Source organism: Sinocyclocheilus grahami, unplaced genomic scaffold (assembly GCF_001515645.1).
Source record: "Sinocyclocheilus grahami isolate Dianchi unplaced genomic scaffold, SAMN03320097.WGS_v1.1 scaffold208.1, whole genome shotgun sequence".
Lineage (NCBI taxonomy): Eukaryota > Metazoa > Chordata > Actinopteri > Cypriniformes > Cyprinidae > Sinocyclocheilus > Sinocyclocheilus grahami.
The window spans coordinates 301,308-321,054 of record NW_015505387.1 but is presented as its reverse complement, the minus strand read 5'-3'; the positions used below and the strand labels follow the sequence as shown (position 1 = coordinate 321,054).

The 19,747-nt window shown below is 37.2% G+C and overlaps 2 protein-coding genes across 2 annotated transcripts; one reads left to right on the top strand and one right to left on the bottom strand.

Moving 5' to 3' along the window:
• The first annotated feature begins 10,065 nt into the window (after nucleotides 1–10,065).
• On the top strand, nucleotides 10,066–10,772 carry LOC107595782 (protein atonal homolog 1-like). Its single transcript, XM_016286307.1, has one exon. The coding sequence runs from the start codon at nucleotides 10,066–10,068 to the stop codon at nucleotides 10,756–10,758; it is 693 nt and encodes a 230-aa protein (XP_016141793.1). The 3' UTR covers nucleotides 10,759–10,772.
• An 866-nt stretch (nucleotides 10,773–11,638) lies between these two features.
• dok3 (docking protein 3) lies at nucleotides 11,639–19,465 on the bottom strand. Its single transcript, XM_016286232.1, has 6 exons — nucleotides 19,158–19,465; nucleotides 17,858–18,166; nucleotides 16,432–16,513; nucleotides 14,582–14,751; nucleotides 12,509–13,764; nucleotides 11,639–11,768 (listed from the first exon to the last, which is right to left on the bottom strand). Exons 1-5 carry the CDS (start codon nucleotides 19,212–19,214, stop codon nucleotides 12,532–12,534), a joined length of 1,851 nt encoding a protein of 616 aa, XP_016141718.1. The 5' UTR covers nucleotides 19,215–19,465; the 3' UTR covers nucleotides 11,639–11,768; nucleotides 12,509–12,531.
• Nucleotides 19,466–19,747: the final 282 nt, after the last annotated feature.

Below are 19,747 nucleotides of genomic sequence, written 5' to 3'. Positions count from 1 at the left end.
TACCCATTACTCGAAACTTTCTGCATTTTTAAATTTTTTACTCATTCTGTATGAAGTATAAGCTTTTCCTCATGGGGACCTAAAAAATGTTCCCATATGTTTAGAATTTACTGGTATTACTATACTTGTGGGGACATTTGTTCCCCATAACGTAGGTAATACCAGTACACAAACACACACAGCCTCTGAATATGCATTTTATTTTCTGTGATTGAACTGTTACTGTATACATAGCGACCTATAAAGGGTGTATCAACTGTACCCACTTTACCACCTTGTATTTTTCTTAAAATGCTATGTAAGCCTCGCACGTTTCTCTAGATCAGGGTTCCTCAAATCTTGCCCTGGAGGGCCAATGCACTGCAGAGTTTAGCTCCAACCCTGATCAAATTCACCTGCCTGTGATTTTCTAATGATCCCAAAGACATTGATTAGCATTGATTAACATGCTCAGGTGTGTTTGATTAGGGTTAGAGCTAAACTCTGCAGGAAAGTGGATCTCGTGGTCCAGATTTGAGGATCCCTGCTCTAGATTATGAAAATACCTTGCATGGCACAATGTCATAAAATATGTCTATTTTTAGAGAGCTCAGATTTACGTTTGCAATGATATATGGTAAGTTTAACAATCATAAAAGAATAATAAGCTATTCATTGTGGAAAGGACATGTTGAAATGAAAATCTCACCTTGTAAAGAAAAAACTTTTGCCGATATTTTCGGAGTGGAAAGAGGCACACATTTCAAATTTCCCACGATCAAAGAGAACACTAATACATGTGTGAAGCAAAAAAATCACAGCATGGGATTCTTGTGTATGCAAGTTATTTAAGATGTTTCAACTGTACACATGTCTCAAATGTACTCAGTCTATCCTAGTGTTGTCTATTTCTTTCTAGAAATGAACACAAAAGGTTTTCGATCTGTCTCTACAGAGGCGCGCACGCGCACATGACCGATTGATTATTTACGGGAGATTGTTTTGTGCATGTGTATTGCAGTATTGATGTCATTGACGGGACAGAGACAGAGATCACTTATGCCAGTTCATTTGCCTCTTCGCCGAATAACGAGTGGGCACAGATCAATGAAATGCCAGCTGTTCGGACTTGGCAAGAATTTATAATGCTCAGAATAAATTAGTCTGCCTTTTGAGTGTTTTCTGTTTGGTTTATGTTGGGTCTGTTAAACAAATTAGCCTGCAGAATAAACATAACTTTGAGGCAGAATGTTTATTTGATCTAATAAGTAAAAAAAAAAAAAAATGAAAACAGATAATTCAGCACAAATATTTGAATACGTTTGATACATTAGAACTCGAATGTTTTTACTTTCTTTCTTAATGGCCCAGCTGACTGATAAAATCATGTTAAAAGTCTCTGAGGCATTTTCACAATGTAAAGTTCACCATGGTGCGTTCAGCGCCGACAAAAACGGTGCAAAACGTATTTTAAACGGAAACGGTAGTGCGTTGAACACCCGATGCAAGAGTTGCAATTATAGCAGCTGAGAAGGCCATTCTTTGTGTTCTTTTTGAAGAATTTTCGGAGCCTGATGAAATCGGTATAAATACGTGTTTAATACTGCAAAATACGCTGGATGGTACAGTCATTGACCTTGTCCTCCAGAATAAAAGAGAACATCCCAATCAAATGAAGTGATCAAATGCCATCAAATGCCTCGCATTTCAGGATGAAAAGACAAACATTTCAGGTGAAGGATAGCCTAATCCACTTCTTACCTCCAAGACTGTGTTATGATCTATATGACCTTATTATTTTTATTGTGAGTATTAGGGTCATCATTATTGCTGATCACTGTTGTTGTGCTATGATATTGTAATATTTACCAATCAGAGGGGTATAGAAAAGTTTATGAAAGTGTCACTCCATAATACAATAGCAAAATAAATAAATATGTATAGTATTTTTGTTACATTAATCAGTATTCACCACACCTTCCTAAGGAAAGGATATGGACCAGAAGACATTGCAATTACTAAATGATATTTAGACAGACTTAAAGAAGTTCCAGATTTATACCTGTGCCCTTATTATTTCAGTTATTTTGCCTTTAATGTAAATAAACATGTGCAAACAATATACTTGCTCTTGTGAATTTATTTGGATGTTAATTACATTGTGCTAGCTGTCTCTTTAATACCGCGTGGTTTTATATACATGTTGCTGCTGAATGGGCTGACATGTTTGACACACCCACCAAACAAGAGAAAACGCATCTCAAACCCCGTTGCACACCGTTTCCAGGAAACATGTCGTTCAAACCGGAAACCGCAGCAAAACGTTGCACACCGGTTTGAGCTTGAACTTGCCCCATGTCACCATTTCGGAAGTTCCGCTCCCTCTACTCTTTCTGCTCTGTATACAGTACATTACTGCCATCTGTCAGAATGTGGAGAAAACACCGTGACCATTTGAAAACCCTCAACATCAGAGGCAATCCATCCATATTAGTTTATAAAGAAAATAAATAAAAAATAGAAAATCATAAATAAGTTATTGTTAGTTATTGCTTTTTGATTGTAAATACCTGAAATGTATACCAAAAAACAAACAAAACTATAGATAAACCCAGAATGTAGGCTACTTCCTGTTACAAAAAGGCAATAGTTGTTTTTTTGTTAGTCCGAGATGATCTACTAGTTTATCATTAGCCGTATTTTTATTATTAGCTTTATTATTAGTCAGTATATAGCCAATTAGCTATATTTCTACAGAAGACTTGGCTGGTCTTATTTTTCTTATTTTTGAAACAAGCTCTCCTCTGTTGTTTGTAACCACATGTTGATTTTAAAAGGACAGACTCATTAATTACATAAAACTTTTCAGGTGTGGATTGTGTGCAGACCTCTCTGGCAGTCACATGACACAGAATGTGTTGTGAAAGCAAAGTTATTTGGAGCTATTGAATTATGGGTGTCACTGCTGAATTGTTTGCCCAGGTTCATGAGTGTGCCACGTGCCTCTCGTTGTCCATATGCCATCATTATGCGTCATCATCAGCTTTCCTGATGCTCATGCAAATTTGAGTTGACTTTGAGACTACCATAACACCATATAATAACTTTCAGTAAACCAACTTCGACATCTAAACTTTTTTCTATTTCAAATTAATGCTGTTCTTACATTTTATTCATCAAAGAATCCTGAAAGAGTGAATTACGTTTTCCACGAAAATATGAAGCAGCACATAATGTTTTCAACATTGATAATGAGAAGAAATGTGTCTTGAGCACAAAATCAGCATATTGATTTCTGAAGGATCATGTGACTTAAGACTAGAGTAATGGCTGCTGAAAATTCAGCTTTGCCATCACAGGAATAAATCACATTTTAAAAATATTAAAATAAGAATTTTATGTTGTAATAATACTTCACAATATTACTGTTTTTGCTCTGTTTTGATCAAATAGATGCAGCCTGGTAAGCATAAGGGACTTATTTCAAATGTCTCTCTTAAAATAATAATAATAATAATAGTAACAATAATAATAATAAAGAAATCTTACTGACACCAAACTTTTAAAAGATTGTGTACCTTCAAAATGACATTTGACATAACTGTAATTATTTTTAGTCCACTAATAGAGAAAACACATTTGTGTAATCAAACTTTTGATTAAAATAGTTCCTGGTGACAACATCCCTTAGTTTCCCCAACTATCTGTCCCCAGTTTTTTTGAAAATATCAACACTTCAAACTATGTCAAGTAGTGTTGCACGGTATACCGGTACTGAAAAGGTATCACGATACCCTGCTTTTAAAAACGGTACAATTCCTCATTTTACTAGTAGGCCTACCGGTGTAGGTTACTTTAAGATTGACGGCGTTTTAATAAGAGCCGGTGTCCTGAAATTTCATCCTACCCATCAGATTGTCCTACCAGGTCAATATTGCGTAAATTTTCTCATGCTGAACAACACACAATTACTGTATTTGCATTACTGTAAGGGTAGGTTTAGGGTTGGGGTAGGTGTACGCGTTAAATCTGATGGGTAGCATTTTTTGTTGTGGCATTGTGCTATCTATTGTTTCAATGGGAGGACGCAAAATCTGACAGGGTAGCACAAATTGTCAGAACACCATATTTCCTTGCGTCCATGTGCAGCAGCAAAGGTGGTGTGTGTGCTATATATCCGCGCAGCACAGGACTGCTTGAACTTCTTTACAATTTAGAGTGAATAATAAACATGCATAAATAAGAAAATGGAGTGCGGGAAGTGCTTGATGTTAAAAAGAGTTTTTAAGCGCAATAAACCTTGAAAAAGAACCCAATCCCATACTCACGCACTATCACCCGAGGCACGCGCACTCAGACAGCATGCGATTGTGAAGCTCTTGTTCTTTAACAGTCAAAAATACACACACGATTATGTTAAAACGCCCATCTTATGATTGACGTGAACGTAAACATTTGGGGGGGAAAATCGCATGTGTTTCAATAAATTGGATCCATGCAGGTCTTAAAGTGACAGCAGGCTAATATTCCTGTTGCTGTCTGTATCTACAATGTTAATCAAACAACAAAAGAAAAATAAAATCACTCACTGATCTTGACTGACTAACTTTAGTAGCTTTAATAAGGATCAATGTAAATTTAATTAATAGTGAACACTATGCAGTGCTTTATTTTTACATTTTGATTCCTTTATTAAATTTCTGTAGCTTTTAACTTGAATTGAATCTTACTTGAATGCCACTGTTCAATAGACTTACTTGAATGCCACTGTTAAATAGACTTACTGTGCCTAAAAACTTTGTTTATTTAATTTGTGTCTTTGTTTTATTGTATTTGTCCCTTTTGTTTGTTATACTTGCATCTGTTTTTATTATTAATAATGAAGACAAAGTAACAAAATAGGCTAACTATATCATGATAATAGTTATCATGAAATAAAACTTCTCATGAAATAATATTTTGGTCATATTTCCCACCCATAGCTCATGCCCTCAAATAAAAAGTCAAATGAGTGATTCATTTTGTGGCAAGTGAACTTTTTCACCATCTGAGTTTGACGGGGCATTTGACCTCATAACCATCTAAATATCCCTTTATCTACATTATCAAAGTTGCAAAGATCTATATCATAGACTGGTAGTTGCTCACCATAGGCCTGTTTGGTGTCACTGGCATGTGATTATTTATTTATTTATTTATTTATTATTGTTTGTTATGGGGAAGGAAATGCTCGAAAAGCAGTGCAGGCACACACTGGTCACGTGAGAGATTTAAGTTTTTAATTAATCACTTATTATTCTTTTTATACTCTGTACTCTCTCTCTGTGTGTGTGTGTGTGTGTGTGTGTGTGTGCCTGTTTTTCTATTCTGGTGGGGACTTAAACCTGAATACACACAGACTCATGGGGACTCATGTCATGGTGGGGACCTAAATTGAGGTCCCCACGGGTAAACAAGCTAATAAATCACACAGAATTAAGTTTTTTGAAAATCTAAAAATGCACAAAGGTTCCTGTGAGGGGTAGGTTTAGGTGTAGGGCAATAGAACATACAGTCTGTACAGTAGAAAAACAATTACGCCTATGGAGAGTCCCCACAAGGATAGCAAACCACACACACATATATATATATATATATACATATATATATATATATATATATATGTATGTGTGTGTGTGTGTGTGTGTGTGTTTGTCGTGGTATCGATTCAGTAGTAGTATCAAGATATTTCTATTGTATCACACTAATGTGAAGTAACTGAAGTTATGTGGTATATATATATGTGTTACAGTAATAATTTAAAACTATGATTACAGACTTGGTTTTCATATAATACCATTTTTTTTGGTGGATCATCTGAGCAAGAGTGGAGGCTATTCTTTATTGTAACTATTTAATATCAAAGACCTGATCAATGGAACAAATGCACTGAACAAATGGTTACTGTAATCATTGATTGCATTGATCCATCGTAAAATAATGTGGATTTTAATAAGCCCTTAGGCTCAACACAATATTACCCCCCTTCCCAAAATTAATGAGGCCGCTAATTTGCTTAATTTGCGGGTAAACCCCTAAATTAGACTCAAAGTGACAAGTCAGTATAGACGATCTAAAGAAGCACGTCCGTACCTCGGGCTGAATTGGAATAATTACACGGGGCTGAGATCAAGGGCGGTGTAGAGATAGGCCGAGCGATTTTCACTGTTTTCCTGTGATATTGTCGATTGTGTGAAAAGTGGAAGCGTTCGATCTCGGCAAGTCTTTAATTAACAAGAGAACAAAAGAAGAAGAAAACAGGCGATGCACGCGCACCCCCGGTCAAAAGCGGATCATTCACCCGCGCTTGATTGAGGTCCGAAGAAAGGATCCATTTAGGCTCTCCACCACTCCTGGAGTTTTGTATTATTTGTTACATAGGCCTATAAGTATAAATATGAGCATATGTTCTATTTTTGTCTTGGAGCATATTTTCCCCTTAAATAGATACTCACGAATAAAAATCGCAAGCCTGATGATGAGGTAACCATAGCAACAATATAGTGTATTGTTGGAGCACGCTGGCAAAATATACAATGCCCTCAAAGATGTACCAAAAACAACGCTAATAAAAAGTCCGTATAAGCTGACGTTTGGCGAAGTGTCTGTGGCACACAATTTGGCTTGCGTTTGCGCCCCAAAAAGTTCAGGATAAACAATCATTCAAATTCTTATCGGAATAATTAATTATTGGAATAATGAATTTTCACAATTTAGAGTCGTCAGTTGCAAAGACAAGTCAAATATCTGTCCTTTTTTTCTTTTTCTTTTCATTAGTCGCTCATCACTTTTGACGGTTTTTTCTGCCAAAACGTGACTAAACACTGTGCATCAATGGGGGCTCATATATTGACCTTTGATATGCTCCCAACATTTTCCGCGGTGCTCCACCGCCACCCCGTCTCAGGCCCTACAGCAGATGGGGAGTGTGTCCCTGTCTGCTCAGGGCTGCAGGCTGTTGCGCTGGCAGTAGGGTAGCGAGAATTAAATATTCATGTAAAATATGAATGGAGACCCCCTGGACTGAGAGCGTGCCCATTTATTCTGCTCGCGCAAGCCTCATTAACCCGATGACTGGCTAGCAGGTCACGCTGATTTCCTTACCAACATTTAACATTACCGCCTGTCTCCAAACACATGCGCCAACAGAGTGGCTTAGAGGAATTTTAAACTCTCCCTTTAGTTTCAGAAAATAATTCAGATAAAACATAGTTCTATCATATGTGTGTGTGTGTGTGTGTTTGTGTTTTACCTTTTATTGTGCTTCTGTTTTGATGTTTTTTTCTATGTTCAGCAAATGTAGGCCTACTCTTTGTTTGTAGCTATAGCCATTCTTCTATACCTTAAAAATATTTTACCAGAATACAGCTGCTGTGTTATTTCCGCCACTATCACCAAAAAGAAGAAAATCAAAGAACAAATTATAAAAACTAAACAAAATCTATCTACTTATTATCAAAATTAAACTTAAAACCAGTAGATGCTGCTACATGATGTGCATTTTGCTATTTCATAAAACAGTGCACTCGTTTAAAATAAATAATGATAATAATAATAAAAACGTCTATGACTTTAAAAAGGGCCGTTCACACTATGAACTATAATGATATGAAGTTTTAATTTTCTTCTAATTCTTTGAGGACAGGGAAATCCACATCACAGCTAGGCTATATTAATAACGACACAGAAGAACGACATCGTTGGAATCACTTTCAGAACGATTTTTTCCATCTGATGAATGATAAAAACATTGACAATCAAAAATCCCCCGCGATAAACGCGTGCTTACTATAGCCTAATTAGCATAAATATCATTATATTATCTTTATAGTAGTCTTTATCTTTATTTATTTTTATAGTTATCTTTAAAGTTCTTGCTGTGAAAGGGCATTAATTATGGAATTTTGGGCAGTAATTACTTTTTCCCTACATTTCGTAAGGACTGCGCGTGAGGCTCGAAGAGGAGAGCTAGCTGGCCCCTGTAAATTAAAACGATGATGTTGTAGTGCTCAGTGATTAACACTGGCATGGTTGAGGGTGAAAAAAAGTGTGAAAGTTAAACTATCCCTGGACGCGTCGCAGCATATGGGAGACGTTCGTATCGGTCTCTGCCTGTGAGACGGGTGCCAGGGGACAACAGCTGACTGGGCTGAAGTTTGCTTCTCTATTCAACCCTCAAGAAGAGCAGCCTCAGAGGGGCCTCCACTGTCGTCTCTCTCTCTCTCTCTCTCTGTCTCTCCATCACCTCATTTGAGCAAAACAGTCTCCTGTCTAAAAGACGTTGACTATCTTTATTTATTTTTATAGTTATCTTTAAAGTTCTTGCTGTGAAAGGGCATTAATTATGGAATTTTGGGCAGTAATTACTTTTTCCCTACATTTCGTAAGGACTGCGCGTGAGGCTCGAAGAGGAGAGCTAGCTGGCCCCTGTAAATTAAAACGATGATGTTGTAGTGCTCAGTGATTAACACTGGCATGGTTGAGGGTGAAAAAAAGTGTGAAAGTTAAACTATCCCTGGACGCGTCGCAGCATATGGGAGACGTTCGTATCGGTCTCTGCCTGTGAGACGGGTGCCAGGGGACAACAGCTGACTGGGCTGAAGTTTGCTTCTCTATTCAACCCTCAAGAAGAGCAGCCTCAGAGGGGCCTCCACTGTCGTCTCTCTCTCTCTCTCTCTCTCTCTCTCTCTGTCTCTCCATCACCTCATTTGAGCAAAACAGTCTCCTGTCTAAAAGACGTTGACCTGGACGTTACATTTCTGTTGTTGTTGTTGTTTGAGGGAGAAGCATAGGCTACATAGCCTTGCTGTTCAAAATATAATGCACACATACTGCTGACATTTGGAAAGGCGTCTAAATGCATTTCTGTGCATTTACTAAATCTGATAACTGAATGGGCATACGTTTACAATAACCTTTGTTAATGCAACAAATAATTAGAATATAGGGTACCGCTTACACATTTCAACTGCATTTTTAAAAGTTTCAGTAACCACAAAGTTTCGCCTGAGGAGGCAACCATAGCAACACTGCGTTGAGCAGTTTCCGTTAGTTTCAGGGTTAGATGTAGATCTACACGACATAAATGCTGTTATTGTTTATCAATTTTATGTATATTTTAGAGATTTTTAGAGATATTTTAAGACCATAAGCAACTTTTTGAATGATGTTTTGTTTAAAAGTTTACATTTAGCAGCTGTAAGCTGATGATAATAGCCTGATATAAGATTTTCTTTTAACATGGTCGTTTCGTGTGTTGTTTCTTAGTAGGCTAAGTTAGATGTCTCCACCTATGATTTGTCCAAATATTGTTTTGCTTCGTTGCTAAACGGTTTACGACGAGACTGAAGACACTTATCAGTTCTCCTGGACTTCGCGGACGACAGGTGCGCCTCACGACCTGCTCTCCACCTGCTCGTTTTATTGCAGCAGATTTTACAGTTTATTTGAGAAGAAATATGACGCTGCTATGCAAGTTTCTTGCTGGATTTTATTAGATGCCAATTCCGTTGCTTATCTTGAATAAAGTGGATAAGGAGGTTAGACCAAGTCCTCTGAGGTTTGAGATTCGGGTTTTATTTCCAACTTTTAAAAATCGATGCATAATAATTCAAAACTCTGATTATGTTTCATATATGAATGTAATATATAAGCATCACAAACAATGCCATAACTGCTGTAAAAGTATCAAATTCATATATTTTAAATATATATATTATTTAAATGCACGTATTTACAGTCATTTATGTAAATGTACAAAATAAATGACAGCTGGGTAATTTCTCATCTGTGTTGTGATCATTCTTTGGGAAAGATCTTCCATCACTCAATTGACATGTGAGGGGGAAACAACTCTATTCTATGGAAGTTTGAGGAGCATTTTCTATTGGCTGTGAGCACTCAACAGGGCACTGTGGGGAGGAGGGGGAGGCGGTGATGCCACTATAAGGCCGACAAGGATCCTGTCTGAAGGTAAAGGGCCCAGCCAAGACAGTCAGATCGAGTTCAGCGTTCTCCATACTTTATTTCTAGCACATTATACCAGCAATGACAGCAAAAGCCAAGCTTTTGCACTGGTCAGATGGAAAATTTCGCGAACGACCGGAGGAGTTCACCCTCACTGAACATCCAAGGTTGACCCGCAGTGACCCACGGGCCTGGATGACCTCCGCGACCCCCTCGTACTCACCCGCTGGTGACCACTACCACACGTCGGTCGATGCCGCTATGGACAAGTACATGTCTGGAGTCAGCAGTCCTTTGACAGCGGAATCTGAACTGGGAGGATCTAAAGCACATGGTGGGACCAAGCAAAATCTCACCGGCCCTCAAAGACACAGACGTGTGGCCGCTAATTCGAGAGAAAGGCGGCGGATGCACGGACTGAACCGGGCATTTGACAAACTGAGGAGCGTCATTCCTTCCTTGGAGAACGAGAAAAAGCTGTCTAAATATGACACCCTTCAGTTGGCGCAGATTTACATCACAGAACTGTCCGAGTTGTTGGGAGGTGGAGTGCAGTCGGAGTGCAGAGGTCTGCGGGACGGATGCGGCGCGTCTGGTAACCATGGTAACCTCGGACAGAGGAGTTCGGCTCAGACTTTGAGGACCAGCATCCCTTATGCAATGGACGCACCTTCTAATTTTGTTTCCGAGAAAAATAATGTCACGTCCAATGCGAGTGATGGCGAATCGTCCCATTTCAGCGACATCGAAGAAGGACAGTCTGGAGGACGCTGATGGCTTTGGTGGATTGATATTGAGACTGTGGCACTCTGATTAATCATAATTTATTTGTCTGTGTTTTAGTAGACACTGAAAGAACCAAATAGATAGGCCCGTGGATTATGGTTAGTTCTAGACAATGCTTCATTACAAAAAAACATCCATAAGCCCTTTAGTTGCACTTTAAGACCTACATTTGGATTTTTTCCACTTCACATGTACAAAACCTCCATCAGTAATGACAAAAATGTTATGTATCTTTGTGATTTTTTTATTGCCTCAAAAGTTTAATAAAGATTTTCTTTTCATATATGTATTCGGATTGCTTCTATTCATACATTCATTATAACAGTTGCTTAAATGTTTGGTGCAGTTATTTAAACTAACAGCTAAATTTTTTTTTTATTTAGTAATTGTATCATATTCCAATAATTAACCAGCACTACTATATTTTGAAACAGTTTACCTAAAAGATGTATTCAGTTATTTCTTCAGAATACATAGTTAGGCCAGGTGGCAGCGACAAAGAAAGTGTATGTTTGTATGCTGTGCGACTCATTTATCATTTACTCAACCGATTCGCTCAAATGAGTCACGACTGAAACAAGTCATTATTTAAAACGTTCACAGAACGCGTGTTTACATCACACGGGTTCTCCACAAATGAAAACAAAGCAAAATCATAGTTTTTCCTCCTTTTTGTATGGCAAGGAAATATGACTTTTGTTGAAAGCAACAATAGTCTAAATATTTACAATTCTTAAATTGTTTTGAACTAGACTGACTCATATTACTCTTGTTCAGTCGGTCAGCAGATCCTCTTCACCATAGACATATGACACGTTTCATTGAATCAGTTTGTTCACGAATGAGTTCAATTCCGCTTGGAGTCCAGTTCAGCAAAGGGGCATGTTCGTTAAGTAGTCTAACCAATAAAATGCTCATTCAGGGTCCGCACTCAAATGCTATTGGCTCTTGCTGTAGTCAGGGTTTGAAGGCAGGAAAGAGCTTCAAATGGGATTGCACTGAATAAAAAAAGTTAAAGGAATAGTTAATCTAAAAATGAAAATGCTGTCATCATTTACTCACTCTCAAGTTCCAAAGCTGTACGAGTTCCTTTTTTTGTTGAACATAAAATAAGTTTTTTTTTTTTAAGAATGTGGGTAACCATATAGTGGCTGATCCCCAGTATGGAAAAAATACTATGACAGTCAATGGGGACTAGCAACTTTTGGGATGAAATATTAATTTACCTTAAAGCAGGGCTGTCCAAACTCGGTCCTGGAGGGCCTGTGTCCTGCAGAGTTTAGCTCCAACCCTAATTAAACACACCTGAACCAGCTAATCAACCTCTTACTAGGCATAGAAACTTCCAGTCAGGTATGTTGAGGCAAGTTGGAGCTAAACTCTGCAGGACACCGGCCTTCCAGGACTGAGTTTGGACAGCCCTGCCTTAAAGGATTTGTTAAAAGACAGTCAACGAAACAGTACTGTCATGCCAAAGACCAAATCACAACCAAACTATTTTAAATGACTTGTGATATATTGGTTAATATACACACTTTTACAATATATCTTACAAAGACATGTTCAATAAAGATCATTTACATAAACATTCAAAGCATACACTTTCCTTCAATTTAATCATCTCAGTACATATTCTGTTATTATTAAAAGTTCATGTTAAAACTTATCTATTATTCATGTTAAAATTACTGTTATAACAGATATCACTTACATTAATCAGGCAAGCAGTGACACTGACCTCAACTGCAGACAATAGAACCCTCAATCAGTCATCTGCTCATCTATTCGGTCTAACTGATCAGAACTTCCCCCACGTGACCTGGGCGGAAATGGGGGTGGAATTTTGGACGGATCTTTAAACAGAATGTTAGAAAGGGTCTGTTTGAAGTTGACAGGGATTTCACTGGAAGTGATAACAGGAGTGTGTTGCTCAGTGTTAGGCTGCTCTTGATCATCACTGCCCTCAGGCTGTCTGTTCTTACGTTTAGCTACGAAATTCACTGTGCTATATAGGTCCTCAATATTCGGTTGATCCTGCTCGGCCGTGGTCTTCGCCGACCAGTTAGTGTAGGGAGCCTCTTCATAGTTGTCCTTAGAAGTTTCTTGTGGTGATCTCCACTCCTTCTCTTTATCCATGGTTACATCTGTATTCGTGTTTGGTGATAGACCCGGAGGCATTGGAACTTTTGGGAGATTCATTTTTGATCTTGGTTTTGGTTGTGGAAATATCACTGTATATAAAACATCATCCGGGCTACTTACAGGGCTTTTGACGAAAGGTGGTGGATCTGGTAAGGAGATGTATCTGCGTGGTACTGTTGAACAGAGTCTATCTTGATTTATATTGACCGGAGGTAGCTTTTTAACCTTAGGCCTGTCCTGTGGTTTGGTTTTAGGCAAGGGTGGTGGTGGTGGAGGGGTTTGTTGAGAAGGAGTGGATGATGCCTTTTGGACATTCTGGTGTGTGAGAACCCCTTCAATGACCTTGTGTATTGGCTGCCCAGGTTTTTTAAGTGCAGGTGGGCAAGGTCTTTCTTGATTCTTGTTGCCTTGAAGTTTCATATTGACCTTAGTTTTGTCCCTGCCCTGTGTTTTGGGTTTTGGTAAAGGTGGTGGGGGTGGAATGGCTTGTGGAAGGGGTGTGGATGGTGGCAGCAGCTCTTGGAGACTCTTGTGCACGAGTGCCTCCTCTATGGCTTTGTGTATTTGCTGCCCGTGTTTGCATTGTAATGCTGGGCGCGGTCGATCTTGATTCACGCTGATTGGAGGAAGATTTTTCACCTTAGGCCGGTCCTGTGGTTTGCTTTTAGGCGAGGGGGGCTGGGACGCAAACTGTTGTGGAAGAGCGGTTGCTTGTGCCAGCAGTTCTTGGACACTCTGGTGCATGATGGCATCTTCAATGGCCCTCTTTATTTGTGACCCCTGTTTTGACAAGAAAATGAACTGACCCTCCCCAGTGTGACAGCGACGACCTGCTTCAATCATAATTCCCCCCTGAAAAAACAATAAATATTGAATAAATAGAGCAAATGTGAACTAATATTCAAAAGACTGAAGTAAGAAAAAAATATATATTTTTAAAAATCCTACACGTGCCATAATCCATAATATAATTTTACTACAAATATATACACACTACCATTCAAACATTTGGGGTCAGCATGAAAATGTTTTTTTTATTTTTTAAATTAATACTTTTATTCAGCAAGGACGTATTAAACTGATCAAAAGTAACAGTAAAGACATTTATACTGTTACAAAAATGTCCCTTTTCAAATAAATTATTTTAGTTTTTTTTTACTTTCTATTCATCAAAGCATCACGGTTTCCACAAACATATTAAGCAGCACGACTGTTTTCAACACTGATAATAATAAGAAGAAATGTTTCTTGAGCAGTAAATCAGCATATTAGAATGATTTCTGAAGGATCATGTGACACTGAAGACTGGAGTAATGATGCTGAAAATTTAGCTTTGCAATCAAAGGAATAAATGTAACTTTTTTAAATATATTAATACAGTATATTACTAATATGTATGTATGTATATATGTGTGTGTGTGTATATATACAGGTGCATCTCAATGAATTACTGAAATAAATTAACTTTTCCACGACATTCTAATTTATTGAGATGCACCTGTATATATATATATAATAAAAAATAATATATATATATATATATATATATACTGTATATATAATTTTGAATGTAAGTGTGTAGTGTATATATAGTTTTATATAAATTATTTTATATGAGCAGGCATGTAGAGTATAAGATGGCTGCATATTTTTATTCCTCGTGAAGCACCTTGACTTGGCCAAATCTCCTGAGGAGCCTGTAGGGCCAATGGTAGATGGCCTGCCCGGTCTTAAGATTCAGCAGACAAATAGCCTCTTTCTCAGAAGACAGCAGGTAAGACCCAGACATCCTGCACCTTTGAGATGCATCTGTGCTCTGCACGGTCACCTGGAACTGGCCTGCGGGGTGGAATTCATAAAAACATCAAACCGAAGTCTCTCTGGACAAACCCTCAATCGCTGGGGTCAGACCTCTTGAACAAAAGATATTTTACAGCGGTGGCCAAGAATTATGAAGCAGTGAAACTGATCACATGAATGGTTGGTCTTGAAACAGTCTTGATTCGTTAATATTAGAATATTAAACATTTTAAATAAATAAAAAGGCTGTATACCAAATTTTCCAAAAACATCTTCACATTTCTTGCATGATTACATACAACAGGGATTGAACAGTTTCTTGTATCACCCCTAAAGTTTTTTTTTTTAAATAATAATAATTTGGCTACACTACATTTTACAATACTTACATAGTATACTACTAACTAAACAAATAAACAGTACATAGGCATGAAATATTGATCTGAACTGAGAAATTACTATTTTTTTATTTTTATAGACCAAATAAAAGCTTCCACTCAGGGAAAAAAAAAGTCTATTAACAATCGGTCTAGTAAATAGAACACTGCAACAATTATAAATTAAATATTATTTTTAAATTGCAGTCCAAGTTTTGTTACATATGTTACATTAGTTACATATTTACCACATATGTACTATTATATATACATTAAATATATATATATACATTAAATATATATATATATATATATATATATGTGAATACCAAAGTCCTCCAAGTCCATATCATTTAATAAAAAAAAAACAATTGTAAGAATAAGAAAAATAAATGGTAAGAGGTGAATAAAACAATTTCAGTTTATTACAAACAAACAACTATCAAATGATTATCTACTAATTAAGATAAAGTGATGTAACAACAAACACTTGTTACTAAATGTACTAAGGATCCTTAGTTCCTAAAACTTTGAATACTTTTATGCCCAAACACATTTATTATCTGTGTGGCTCAAAAACACATTTTCAGATATATATGTTGAGTTGAATTACTGAAATAAATGAACTTTTCCACGACATTCTAATTTATTGAAATGCACCTGTATATAGTGACTGGAATGATTTTAAATGGGAATTTCCCAAGTTACTTTGTGTTCTAAAGCATTAATGTTATCAGTGTTACAAATCAGCTTGAGATGAACGGTTTCTCTAAGACTCGACTTCTAATCATTCACTAAAGAAAAACTTAACTTTGCAAAAGAGCATGTGTTATTTTAACACACTTCTGGGTGAGCACTGTAATACTAAGAAAAACTAGGTATGCGCTACCTAATATTTTTCCATGAGGAAGAAGATAGACCCCCAAAACCTACAGAAGCTGAAAAAACAAACCGTAAAATATGACGCAACACCAAGGAAGTCTGTCTGTATGAGTACAGAAAACCAACAATGACATTTTTTTTTAAATTAAAATAAGACAAAGAAAAAAAAAAAAAAGAACTTCGACTGAACACAAACTTGAAACTAAACACTATATATTCAATCAATATGACTATTTTTGTGCTCTTGTTCTTTTACACTTACGTATATGAAAGACCACAGACGTGTCTGACCTTAATAAACACTGAGTAATGGAAATGTACATCTGCACCAATAAGACACACCCTCTTGCTCAACTGCAACAAACAGTTTGGTAACACCTAATTTAACAGCAGATAATTGTTATTGTGTTCCTGAAACATCTTTGCTGGTAGAGAAGTGTATTTCAGAGCCCATTCTCACCTGCTCCCCAGGTGGTGTACAGTTCATTGTCAGCCAGTGCTGTGTATTTATCTTTCTTGGTATCTTCGGTTCTTTGGGTCTTCTAAAAATATAGGACAGTTGATAACAAGTGTACATTAGTAATTCCTCTTTTTTTATCGTATCATTCTTTAGAAGAAGAAGAAAAAAAAAAACATGAACAAACTTGTGCAATCACAGACTCAAAGGTGTGGTTATCAGCACTTCCTGTTTCGACTTAGCTGTTGTGTGAAACTGTACATCAAAAAATGAAGTCCTTCATAAATGTGTTGACTTTAGTCACTTTAGTAGTGGTAAAATGTCCTTCATTCTAATTATGACTTGTGTCATGAGGATGCAACTTGTATTATTCAATAAGCTTGTTTTACCAATGCTTTGTCATTTGCTTTCTGCTCTTTCTTGGCAGATGTTTCCTTTTTCGGCTGATTAGTTGATAACTAGTTTGGATATGACACAAAATGCAGTGTTAACTAGTTTATGGTATCAGACAATCTTGCTGTTGCTGGTTTTGGATATTAGAATGGATCAAAATGGACTGATAGGTTCTGGAAAAGAGTCTGGAATGGATCCAACATGATGGCAGAATTTAACAAGGCTAATGCTTTATTTTTTCATAAAATTACTTTTTAACATTCTTGTTCTTATCTGGCTTAGATTCTTGAAATATTTATTAACACACACACACACACACACACACATTAATTTAACTTTAACTTTAGCAGCAGCTCAAACAGTAGAGCAAAGGGAATGCCAAGGTCATGGGAATGATTCCCAGGGTATGCATGCATTGATTAAACGTATTCCCTGAATGCAATGTAAGTTGATTCAAATAAAAGTATCTGCCAAATATGGGTTATTCATAATGTCCATATCCATAATCCACATTTGGATTGCTTAGTTGGGGTTTAAAAGACACTTACTATTCAGTAATAATAATGATTTGACTGCACTTACACCATTGGATGAGAACAAAACTTGAACTGACTAGATCTGGATGATGACTGTTGTTTTCTGTAGAGCTGCTTTATAGCTTAAACAAATAGGTTCAAATTTAATTAAAGAATTTTGCAACTTTGAAACTAAACTGATTCAAGCTGAATGACGACACTGCTGTCTTCTGTAGAGCTGCTTATAGTTGAATTGAACTTGTTGAATTTTAGTTATTGAACTGAACAAAACCTACACTGAATTACTCTTCGAGCAGAATAATGACACTATTGTCTTTTTTAGAGCTGTTTTACAGCGGAATTTGGAGTTGTCTTATATTTGATGAAATTTGGATCATTGATTCGGTTATTTTCCTGTTCATTGCTGCAAACCTGTATTGTGTAAAGCACAATATAAATAAAGCTGACTTGACTTGTTGGAAGAACACATCCTACTTTGCAATATCAACTAACCTCCATACCTGAAATGCTAGCTGGCACAGAACAGTCATCCAGTCCTCCTGGGTGGGAGCAGCGATGGTGTAGGTGCATGAGGTGGTGTTTAAAAAGAAGGCAGAGCAATCTGTGGGACAGCTTTCTCCTGGGGCTGGAGTGATGCTCAGACAGTCTGTCAGCCGGATCACCCGTTTGTCTGTCTTCCTGAGCCCTGAAGGCCTCGCAGCGGCGAACCCCATCAGCCCCCCTCTATCACGCATGTCATACAGCTCCATACGGCCGATCCCTGCAGAGCTGGGCTCGAACAGAATCAGCCAGGATTTCCGCCATATCTTCTGCAGGAACAAGGGGTGACGTTAGTTTTGAAGCAACAACAGAGCAAAGAAAATGAATTATTTGGCGCATAACTCAGAAGAGTTTAACATCAAACTCTCTGGTTCAGTACTCCTCCACTGGGACCGGTTAGATTTTTGGGAGAGCATGCCGGAGGGAGCAGAAGTTCTGAAACGATTCTTCGTTTTATCTCCCATGCATGATTCATGGCCGTTAAATGCTACCATGAAGATGGAAGCACCTCAGGTGGTTAACCAGCTGCCGTTACCCTTCTGTATTAATAATGTACAGTTGAAGATTTCTGACCACCTATAATTCCCAAGGCTTGTTGTAAATAAAGGAATGTTTTAATACTGTTATAACTGTGATTATCAATGGTATGTCCCACATTTTTCCTTCCAAAAATACCATTCCTTCCTCAATAAATTCTAATTACATTACAGGGATAGTTCATATGAAAATTCTGTCACCATTCACTCAGCCTCATGTCATTCTAAACCTGTATGACTTTTTTCTTCTGCGGAACACAAATAATAATTTGAAGAACATTGGTAACCAAACATCATTGGAGCCCACTGGCTTCCATTGTATGTAAAATAAAAAAAAGCAACACTGATATTTCTCAAAATATCTTTGTTCCAACCTCATACAGGTTTTGAACGACATGAAGGCAAGAGAAAATTAAGACCTGGTGAATCTTTAAATCACAAATAAACTTCATTTTAATATCCTGCAAATATATGCATGCATTTGTCTGATATTTTAAGACAGTTCCCCCACAAGTTGATCCTATGACGTGGCTAATAAACACTCAGGAAGTTGAGCAGGAAACAGTATAAAACATACTATTAATATAAGCAATATAAAAGACCTAAGAACTAGCACATGAAATAGTAGTGCTAGTACTAGAATTAAATAATATACTGAAAAAAATATGTAAAAATTCCATCTTGAATTAAGTGTAAAATTATCATTTTCAGTGAATAACCTCACCTTCCCAAACTTGACGCCCTGCAAAAAGAGCAGACCCTCTTTAGAGATTACATCCATTGTGCTTGTTTGCCTCTAAGTGCTCCAGTTCCTCTATCTTCTACAGAAGCTGACAAAAGAGAAAGAGAGAGAGAGAGAGAGAGAGAGAGAAACGGCGTGTGATGCTAAACCTGATATTAAGCAAATGTTTCCATGAGGTTGAGGGGCCACGTCATTCACCAGCAAGTGGCTAAAAATGGTCCCCACTGGTTTCCTCGAACCTTGAAAACTTTATATTGATGTGTCTCTTTAACAATCACTTAAGCTTAGTTGTAAACAGGACATGGCAAAGAGACATAACCAGAGATACAGTCTCAGAGAATAATTTTATTGCATTTGGTTTCATAAAGTAAAGAGGGTGCATGAGGTGACCATTACTTACACTGGATGTGTAGCAAATAAACAATTTAACTGTCAAAAACATAACTGTCCTAAAACAAATAACTCAGCTGTTACATTACATGACAACATCATTATGAAGCAAAACCTACAGAAAACTCTAGTAAAACCTAACTTTAATATAGTTTTTTTCTTACGCAAAGTTTTTTGACTGT

What these genes read in the sequence shown, in the direction of transcription:
- dok3 (XM_016286232.1), bottom strand. Translation starts at nt 19,214, where the DNA reads ATGGATGTAATCTCTAAAGAGGGTCTGCTCTTTTTGCAGGGCGTCAAG. An exon ending in AGGGCGTCAAGTTTGGGAAG is followed by an intron (nt 18,167 to 19,157) that starts GTGAGGTTATTC and finishes TTGTTCCTGCAG; the next exon opens with AAGATATGGCGGAAATCCTG. An exon ending in GGAGATTTGGCCAAGTCAAG is followed by an intron (nt 13,765 to 14,581) that starts GTGCTTCACGAG and finishes TTGTTTTTTCAG; the next exon opens with GGGGGAATTATGATTGAAGC.
- LOC107595782 (XM_016286307.1), top strand. Translation starts at nt 10,066, where the DNA reads ATGACAGCAAAAGCCAAGCTTTTGCACTGGTCAGATGGAAAATTTCGC.